This window comes from Diabrotica undecimpunctata, chromosome 4 (assembly GCF_040954645.1).
Source record: "Diabrotica undecimpunctata isolate CICGRU chromosome 4, icDiaUnde3, whole genome shotgun sequence".
Taxonomy (NCBI): domain Eukaryota; kingdom Metazoa; phylum Arthropoda; class Insecta; order Coleoptera; family Chrysomelidae; genus Diabrotica; species Diabrotica undecimpunctata.
The window spans coordinates 23,713,793-23,724,244 of NC_092806.1; the positions used below are offsets into that span (position 1 = coordinate 23,713,793).

The 10,452-nt window shown below is 30.5% G+C and overlaps 1 protein-coding gene and 1 non-coding gene across 2 annotated transcripts; one reads left to right on the plus strand and one right to left on the minus strand.

Moving 5' to 3' along the window:
* Positions 1–1,690: 1,690 nt before the first annotated feature.
* LOC140440400 (U1 spliceosomal RNA) lies at positions 1,691–1,853 on the minus strand. The gene has a single exon (XR_011950819.1). It is a non-coding gene; the product is annotated as a U1 spliceosomal RNA (small nuclear RNA).
* An 808-nt stretch (positions 1,854–2,661) lies between these two features.
* Positions 2,662–10,095, plus strand: LOC140439302 (sorcin-like). The gene is made up of 2 exons (XM_072529130.1): positions 2,662–2,846; positions 4,837–10,095. Exons 1-2 carry the CDS (start codon positions 2,838–2,840, stop codon positions 5,572–5,574), a joined length of 747 nt encoding a protein of 248 aa, XP_072385231.1. The 5' UTR covers positions 2,662–2,837; the 3' UTR covers positions 5,575–10,095.
* The last annotated feature ends 357 nt before the right edge of the window (positions 10,096–10,452 follow it).

Below are 10,452 nucleotides of genomic sequence, written 5' to 3' on the forward strand. Positions count from 1 at the left end.
CAATATTTAGATAATAATTACTATTGTCTGCTAAAATTCACATCTTTGATCCTCTTTTATTGGTTTTTAGGAAAATATTGCTTCATGCTTGATCAACCCTTGAATCAAATATTGATTGGTTAATTGCTAAATGTCCTGATGCTACTAGGTAGATTTCCAAAAATTTTCTTTGCAATTCTTTAATTATTTTCCTTAGTTTTATATTGTATACCTACTGTTATATTGTGTTATACTATCACGAGAAGGTTGTTATTGGGACTTTCATTAACATTAAATTTGGAGAAGAAGAGCAAAAATCATGATAACTGGAGAGTTCCTTAATTCCCATTAGTAATTCCTACAAGAGTTATATTACAAGAAAAAAGAAGTGTGCAGTAAACATGATTTTTACCTTAAAACGTCTGGAATCCTTTCAAAATACTAGGTTTGTATGGTTTGCCAAGTTGCTTAGCAAATAAATTTGTTTGAAAAACAAGGAATTCTATAAGCAAATTCATCTGATAAAAATCTGCAAAAATGTAGATGAACGTAGTCCTGGAGACATTCTGAAACAAAAATGTCTCCAGAACTACGGTCATATACATTTTTTATAAAATCGAGTAGACCAATAGGACTATCAAACACACGTTTGCTCGGGTAGACCAATAGAACTATCAAATACATGTTTGCTTTATTCCAAGATATACTTGGATGAATCTGATATTGTACAATGTTGTGTTGAATATGTTGTGACACTGATCTATAACATTTCCTTCATCAGAACTGTACTCGTCACTTGTAATTTCTGAATAAGAAGGGACATTTTCAAATTCTAAATCATTGTCCAGAGAAAACTCAACAAAATACCGTGTAATTTCTTACAACAGATATTTTCAGAGAAAAGTTGTTATCTAGAGGACCTACAATGTGCAAAATTTTGATATTTGCTTAGAATAGACAATGCTTGAAATTAAAAATTGCTCACCAAAAATGCTCAAAACTACTTAACCGTTTTATAATGTACGAATACATAACTGTAGTTAAAAATTTATAATCGAGACAGTTGCAGCATTACCTGAGTTGCTATCAAGTCCTCACACACTTCGTCTACTAGCAACCCCAGTGAAGTCCTATGTTGCAAAGTGATCAATTCCTTTTATGACTTTAAACATCATAGCATTAAATATCAAAGGTGTAATTCCAAGTTAATCTAACTACATTTAAAGGGTTTTTACCCACATAGTGGCTTCAAACAGATAGCACTTATGATGAAATAGTTATTCCGAAAACGTTCTGTGATCTAGCCTGACAGGTTTTTTTTTAATAAAAATTTTTTAGGTACATGAATAATGGTCGAGTTATAATAAATGACCAAAATATAATAAAATGATTTATGTTTTAATTAAATTACACTACGAGACCAGTTTCTTACTTGACTTTTTCCGTTATTCATTTCGTTGATAAGAGGAATGAATCAAGGGAATGGAAACTCCATGTAATATTATGTAAAGATAGACATGCGCATTTTACACCAGGCACCAGGGTGATTAACAGATTTACATGTTAATGGTAAAGAGTAAAGAGCTAGAGTAGGAGTAGAGAACCTATACAGAGATGTGAATTTGTACTAATTATAAATGACTGAGTATAATCACAGAATACTGGAGTATTCTCTGGTATAATTAAATAATTTATGTTTTGATTAAATTACACCGGGACAGCGCGTACGCAGTCCCGACTACCAAAAATTACACGCCCGAGTTATCCGCATTAGGGATAATCGCAGGATTCAGCCCAATCGTAGTGCAATGAATGGGCCTCGTCCTGGGGGAACCGCCTTAATGATCACGGTAGCCCCTACGCCAGGTAAGTATGCCAAACAAAATATCACTTTTCACCCTCTAAAACGAAGATACGACTGTCATGATAAACTGTAACTAGCTCCATCTAGGGTAATATTGAAAACTATACAATCGATTTTTTATATTTTGAACCAAATGGTTGTTATCGTAAGTCATAAAAAATTTATGAAATAAACTTTTTGCTATTTATGCAGCTCATTAAAAACAAGTTAGAGACTCTGTCAGAAGATTTCGATACAGTTCCTTTGCTATTATATGAAACTGAATCATGTTTAAATATTTTGTATAATTTGACAAAAAGTTGGCTATGTCCAAATTATTCATGTTGCTTTGCATTGTATTGTATATGCAGACATTTAATAGTTTTTAACATATTATATTATATATCTATGGATTTTAACTGTAACTAGTTTGGATCGAAAAAAAATAATTTACTGTAATTACCATTTAAATGGGAATAAGCCACAATTAAAGGTTAAAGTAAGTTTATTGACAATTTCAATTTTCACTTCGGAAATTGTTCTGATAATAAAATAATTTACTTTTACAAATTATCCATTCAAAAAAAAATAAATAAATAAAAAACAAATCTATACTACTTTGGTATACCTATAGTAGGATAGTGCTAAAGGTTTGATAATGTCACAAAATAAAAAATATACGAGTGTATTTGTCATATAAAAAACAATTACTCATTGTATATTTATTTATTTTCTTCACTTAAAAAATATTTACATATAGCATAGCATATTAAAACCGAGTTACCTTTTTCAGAAGATTGACATTGACCATTGACTATTGACTTTCATATAAACGGAAGTGTTGGTTGTTACAATATTCACATTCTTGGAATTAATAAATGAAATTTCTATTTGGAGAATTAATCATCACATAAATGAAGTTACCTCTATCGTAAAAAATTATATAGACTATAGACGAATCGAATAGCCTATTTTTATTCTGTAAAATATAGTTATAATTGTAATATCTGTAACAATGTATCCAGTAAGTACAATATTGTTTTTAAAAATCATAATTTATATATATATATGTGTAACATTTAATTGCCATCAAGCAATAGAATCTAATAATTTCAAATATAATATACTTACTATAATAATCTATTTGTGCTTGTACTATTATGTACCTACTTTAATTTAATCAAATTAATTACGTTGAGTGTAAAAAGGACAAAACATAATGGTTAATTACTTAGAATTTTATGGGAAGTAGTAGACTGAAGAGTCAATTGAGTTAGCATTAAATTGTTCAAAAGACACAATTTTTAGGTAATATTTTATACTAATAGTTTATCATATTTTAGTAGTTTTAATTTAAATCGATTGGATGTTCTGTACTATAACTACCAAAAATTTTTAGTGTTTTACAAAATATCTTAAAAGTACAGACAAAACTAAGCTTTTATAATTAGTAGAGCATGGTTTCTAAATCAATACAGTTAATGACACATTTTATGTGACTCAGATCTGAATTGAGGCATATCCATGTTTCTAATATGCTTCATATATGAAGAACTATTGAATAATCAATCTCCATAACAAAGTAAGGAAGATGATACGAATTCTTCATTCTTTGTGTGTGTTTGTTTTAGGTTCCCTACTCGCTTATGTGTTACAGTTTTCTTTTTTTCCTCCTTGTAATTTTTGCTCTGTTTCTTTAAAAAAATTTATATAATAAATACTCCTTCATTAGTTTGAGTTTGGTGATTTTGGTTTTTCTGTTTCTTGAAAGGTTTAGAAACTATGTTTTAGTTTATTTTAGTAGTCCAATTATTTCTTCTATATTTTTAGTATTTTCCATTTTTCTGTGATTATTCTTTTAAATAGTGTGTAGCTCTTTTCCTGTTTATAAAATTAGATTAAATTTAGACTCTGAAAAATGTGATGTATTGACTGGCTATTTTCAAAACACCTAAATACTTAAATGAATTCTTTGAAAATGCTGTCTCTAATAAAAACAATTTAAATGAAATAAACAATTGGTTTAATGATTTTTTTAATGGAAATCTTGATGTTCATGATTATTACAGTGTTTCTAAGGGTGAATTCTATGAAACTTTGTCTGCAAGCAGAAACATAGGTAAGGCAGAACAGGTAATGATTATGTTAAATGAAAAAAAAACTATACCCTACTACAACATTATCCCCCTATTACACTCCTATGAGTGATTGGAAACATTAATAAAAAGATACTTTATGAAGAACTGGGTGGGCTACTGAATCTTCAATGACTCATGCTCTACCCATACTCACCTTCAATGTATAGACTGCAAGTTTTGTAGATTAAACATTTAAAACATATTATGTGGGTTTATTTCATGTCTCCTGTTCAATATATTGTTAGAAAAGACTATAAGAGATGCACAAGTGGATTCTCAAAAAACCAAACTAACAATTTATAAAACACTCATCCTACTAGTGCAGACATATGGATCAGAAACATGGAATATCTACAAAACAGTTGAAAACTCACTGCTCATTTTCTAAAGGAAGAAGCTAAGAATGATAATGGGTGCAATCTGTGAGAATCATATTTGGAAAAGGCAATATAATTTTAAGAGGTATGAGAAATATTAAGAAATAGTAAATTGTAGTAATACAATATCTTTATCTTTAATGGGAGCAAAATAGACTGGAGAAGGTTGAGGTTCAACTAGGGCTGTAGTACCAATGATGATATTTTTCAACAGCAAATATCATGCTCTATTATATAATATAAAGGTAGTGGAAACATCAAGCCTCTGGATAATCACCAAGAATAACATTAACCTAATTATACCCAGTGCTTGTTATTCATGTTTTTTTATTATTATAATTGATATTATTTATATACCTATAAAAAAGTTAATGATTTTTAAATTGTAGAAAGACTTTGGTTGATAACTTTTTGGCAATATGCCAATAAAGTATTTCTCTCTCTCCCTCTTATATTGTGTAATAGGTATTTTTTAGTGATGTTTTAATTTTCTTTATAGAATCCAGCATATGGAGCTTACAATCCAGGAGGAAGTTATGGTGGTCAACCTCAAGGGGGAAATTATGGTCAACCTCAAGGAGGAAATTATGGTCAACCTCAAGGAGGAAATTATGGTCAGCACCAAGGAGGAGGTTTTGGTCAACCACAAGGTTTTGGCCAACCTCAAGGAGGTCAGTCCCAGGGAGGTGGCTTTGCTGCACCAGGTGGCTATGGTCAGCCCAACCAAATAAACCCTGATGTCCAGTCATGGTTTCAAGCTGTAGATAAGGATCGTTCAGGGCAAATCAGTTGGGAAGAACTTCAAGCTGCCTTAATCAATGGACAAGGTGAAAATTTCTCCCCCACAGCTTGCAAATTAATGATATCCATGTTTGATATTGATCACAGTGGAACTATTGGGATAAATGAGTTTCAGTTGCTTTATAACTACATTAACCAATGGCTAGCAGTTTTTAAAAACTATGATAGAGATGGTTCAGGCAGTATTGATCAGACAGAACTTACACAAGCGTTTCAACAAATGGGCTTTAGATTTTCTCCAGAGTTTGTCAAATTTTTGTTAGTGAAAAGTGATCTTAAAACCCATAGCAGGATGTCCGTTGATCAGTTTATTGTAGTATGTATTCAGATTCAACAATTCACAGAAGCTTTTAAAAAGAAAGACCGTGAACTGAAGGGAGTTATAACGCTAGGTTTTGAAGAGTTTTTGGGTATTGCTTTGAGTTGTTCTGTATAATTACCATATGTATCTCGAAAAGAAGGAAAAATCAGTTAAAATTTAGTAAAATTATTTCCAATTTATATACATTTATTTTAGAGTTGTAGAAATATTCATATATTTTATACTATTAAAATTTCTAATAATTCAAATTTTTTATAATTTATTTTTTATGTATGTGTGTGTTAGTAGTCCATCTAAATAAAAATGGTCCTCAGCTCCATTAAATTGTAGTGTAGATACGGCTAATACCTGTTGAGAATTTGCGATGAAAATAGATCTGCAATGTGATAGTCCCTTTTTGTAATAAAATATTGCTGCATAGAAAACATTATTCTTTTTTAAACTTTTGTCTTATTTTACTACTGCCTATCTATTTTGAATGTTCTGTAAATAGTACTATGCAATTTTGTTGTGAATTTTTGTGTGAAGTTCATAGGCAAAGCTATTGTTTTCTCCTAAACCAATACTGTAGTATTGATATCATTCTATCCCTCAGGTTTTTAAAATTTTACAGTGGTAATAGTTTTTCAGTATTCATAAGGAGAAAATTTTGAAGACCTTGGGGAAAAGCAGCATTCTTTGATGTACCCATAGGTGCGCAGATGTTACAAGTCCCATCTGTCAATTCGTCTTCTTTTCATTTGTTTAGTCAAAAAGTTTCTGAATATTTGGAATGGGAAATACAGATCTCCAAAACAATAAAGTATTGAAAAATGTGATACATTTTTTTGGTTTTGCATAATAATTTAATAATCCAACTTTGTCCAGAAAATTGGATAATTTCGAAAATTTGCTGCTTGGAAAATTATTTAAGATATAAATCGCAATTTTTTGACATACAGAAGAGCAATTAAGCCTCCTTTAAAGCATCAGCTTTGATTAATTTAGGTAAGGACTTTTTGTCATAGATGTGATTCTTTTGAGATATTCAGGATAAAAGAATTGATTTATCTGGAAGTTGTCTGTTCTGCACCCGCCCTATTGCAACCAATTGGCTTCAAGTGCAATTTTAAATCCTCGAGATTTCAGGAGATCTGCTATAATAAGCTCTCTGACAACATCCGATATACTTTATTATTTTGCCATGGTATATCCGGGTTTGATTGCTCTCCTTGAGACTTCATATATTTAGAACGGGAAATTCTGCTCATCTTCTTTATATTCTTATTGGACTCCGAAGAGTCACTCATTTCCGAATCTCTCTTCTGGACCATATGATTTTCCTATTGTGTCCATGTTCATTTTCACGACTTTAGACAGTGCCAATTCTATAATCCTCCAGATTCTACTGTGTTCTTGGACATCCTTTGGGTAATATTTATGTGACAAGTTAAATCAACAAATATGTCGTTAATGACATTGATCGCTAATGACATACAAAATAGTAAATTTCGGCTCAGTATGTACAAATTTTTATACAGATTCAGCCTGGGCTATTTTTTTTATTAACCTTACGTGTTTTGATTTTGTTTTCATATTTCGTTCCTGTCAGTATTCGATTTCTCACTTTTTTTTGTTACATTTATAGCTGGCTTGTGGTTTTCTTATGACTAATATCTTATCTTTACTTTTTATAATGCTGAATAATTATTTTTCTTGAGTTTGGGACCTCCTATTTCATTTTTATCCAAGTTTTAAATTTTCTCTTGTTAAGTACCTACGGTATGGAAAACATAACAGATTTTAGTCACTCCAGAAAAATATTAGATACTTGTTTAGGACAAATCTTGATCATAATATTAAACACCTTCTGGCTTTAAAGTGTAAATATTAGCAAGTTATATGATGATTGCATTGTGTAAGTTTTAGTATTTTATTTATTTGTCAATCTTTACTAAAAAATAAAGAGAAACCACATCAAAAATTAAACATTATTTCAATATAGGTTGCTTTGGATATTCGTTTTTTAGTACCATGTTGGTTTATTCCACAACACATATCATTGTGTATCATAGTCTAAATGTACCCACAGAACTAGTGTACTTTAATAATAGTTCTATTGTAATATATAAATCATAATAGTTCTACTAAATTTTATCTGAATATATTTTTATTTTTATAATGATCTGAATTTACCATTTTAAAAATACCCCACGCCTGTATGAGATTTAATTACCAGTAAAATTTAAAGATGTGCATAAGGACCATTGTACGAGCGCTAGCGCCAGCAGCGCCGCGTTAGCGTTGGCCCTACCATAATGCAGTTCGGCGAACGGTAATGTCGTTCGTATAATTTACTCCATGGTAGTGCGATACAGCTTTTTATCACTCGTCTTGCTTTTCGTACAGATTTGACAATGAAACACTGTTTTTAAAGAAATAAAAGCTTTAGAAAATTTATAAAATAATATGTATTGTCTTTAAATGATTTAGAGCCTGCATCACTCTTACATACTTCATAATGACATCGCTAATTGAGGCACTTTTTAGTCTAAAGCTTATAATAACGCGGGAAATAGAAGAAGAGAAGCCGAAATACAAAAATGAAAATATAAAACAACCATAAGACCAATAGTAGGTAGTATATGCTGCAGAATATTTACATTAACAGCAAGAGAAGAGCAACTGAAAGCTTTTGAGAGGAAGATTATCAGAAAAATACTGGGACCAAAGAAGGAAAACGAAGGGGATGCAAGATAATAGATGCAGACCTAAACTGAGATGGAGACAAGTGGAAGAAGACTTAAGGAGTATGGAAATTGGAAATATAGAAAGGACAATCAAAGAGAGAGAGAGAGAAGAATAAAGATAAGTAGTGGAAACAGTGAAGTCACACCAGAAACTGTAAAACCAATCCCAGAATGGGATGATCCCCCACCCAAAAAGGATCTTCAAGTGAAAACAGCTTCAGCTTCTTCGGAATCGTATATCTTATATATATATATACATATATATATATATATATATATATATATATATATATATATATATATATATATATATATATATATATATATATATATATACTTTCTTTGGTAGTTTTTATCTTAATTATGTGTTTACATGTACTTTATTGTTACTTATATTACCAATCGGACCTAACATGCTTGTTTACAAAAAATCTGTTCGAAAAAAATGATGTACACTATTTTTGAAGGAAAGTCATATTTGTCCGGTTGGGCGGACGCTAACGCAGCGCTGCTAATGCGACATTAGCACAGGGCCCTTAGACTTTAATTCATAGTACTATATCGCTTATCTTGTCAACATAGAAACTGGAAGTTTTAAGGGTGAATAACTCCACCTACAAATAATTTTGTTAAATCAATATTGTAGATATTTTCTATTTAAGGGGCAAAGCTACTGTAGTAGTCGAATATATAGCTGTTTGGATTTTGTTTTAAGGGTAGAAGAAAAAGTAACCGGTTGATAATATCCAAGAATGGAATTAATAATGTTTTCAAAACTTTATTTGTTAAGTTATAGTACATAATAGCGATGTTGAAGTCGTTCTCTTGGGGTATATTCAATTTTGCACGCTATGTGTTACACGTTAAAACTTACGCAAATTCGAAAAAAAAAAAACGAAAAAATGCTTAAAAATATGGCTACAGAAATATGTATTAGAGGATTTTAAAAATAGTAACAGTCCAATTGTTGAGAAAAAAGTGCAATTGGTTGTTAATAAATAATGTTAACATTAACGAAAATTCAGTATTCTCTTCACATCTCAATCTGCAGCTACGATTTAAATTTGTAAGATGTTATATACATGGTCAGTATTCTTTTATAAAATCGAGACATGGATGCTAAAAACCGTGAGCCAACTAGAAGTCTGAGATGTGGGTAAACACACAGTGGTCCAAGCTCACACGGTGGTCTTGCACAACAAGATTGTCGAATGAAAAAGCTCTTCTTTCGAGGAATGTTTCGACGTTAAAATGCCATAAGAAAGTAGCTTCAAAACAATATTGAAAAATGTATATTGATGAGTTTGCTGTCAAAGGTTCTGAAGTTTTAAGACGTGTTATGGATTGACGCTATACTACCATATTTCGTTTCCAAACGCTTAAGGTGCACACAAAAGTAATAACTCAAAAGCAAAAGCATTTGGCTATAGTCCCTTCCAGCAGGTAGTCATTTCCGAGCAATCGGAGATGCTCTGGAAAAGCTTGATATTTCACAGAAATAAAATTGTAGGGATCTAAAATGTTTTCGCTCATATTGATGTTTCAAAATAACTTTAAATCAATAAAAAATTGTTTTTTTGAAAATTCTAGTGGGGATTCCTCATTTTTAATGATATAATCTGTAAGTCTGTATGTATATACATAATTTAATAAGTTATTAATCAAACAAAATTTGAACGATTCAAAATGAACGAAAATTAATTGATATAATAGTATCAATGAAAAATCTATCAATATTAAATAATTTTTTACAAGTTCACTCTTAAAATTTCTCTCATGTAAGTATTATCGTGATATTATAATTGCATTTTTTTAGTGGAGCAGAAAGATTTTTATTAAATTAAAATTGTATTTTGCTACATATTCTTGTTTAATATATTCTCTATTTTTATCTATTCAAAAATTATTTATTAGTTTTATTTACCGTTCTGAGAAGCTTTGATCGCAAAATTTTGAATGGGGTTTGCGTTATCTATATTTAATTTTTACATTCTTCAAAGAACTCTTTATGAATATTTCTAGTATGTTGTCGTTAAAAAAGACAGTACTGTCTTTTGCTTAACAATAATTCATCATCATCAGTGGTGTTACAGCCTTAGTTAGTTGAGCCTCGACCTCCCCCAGTTTATTTCGCCAGTTGTTTCTGTCCATCGCCATCCATTGCCAGTTTGCTGCGCCGATCTTCCTTAACATGGCGACATATGTTACCAATCCAACGGTAACTTTACCATCTTAATTTTAAACAAGACATAATGTAAACTAA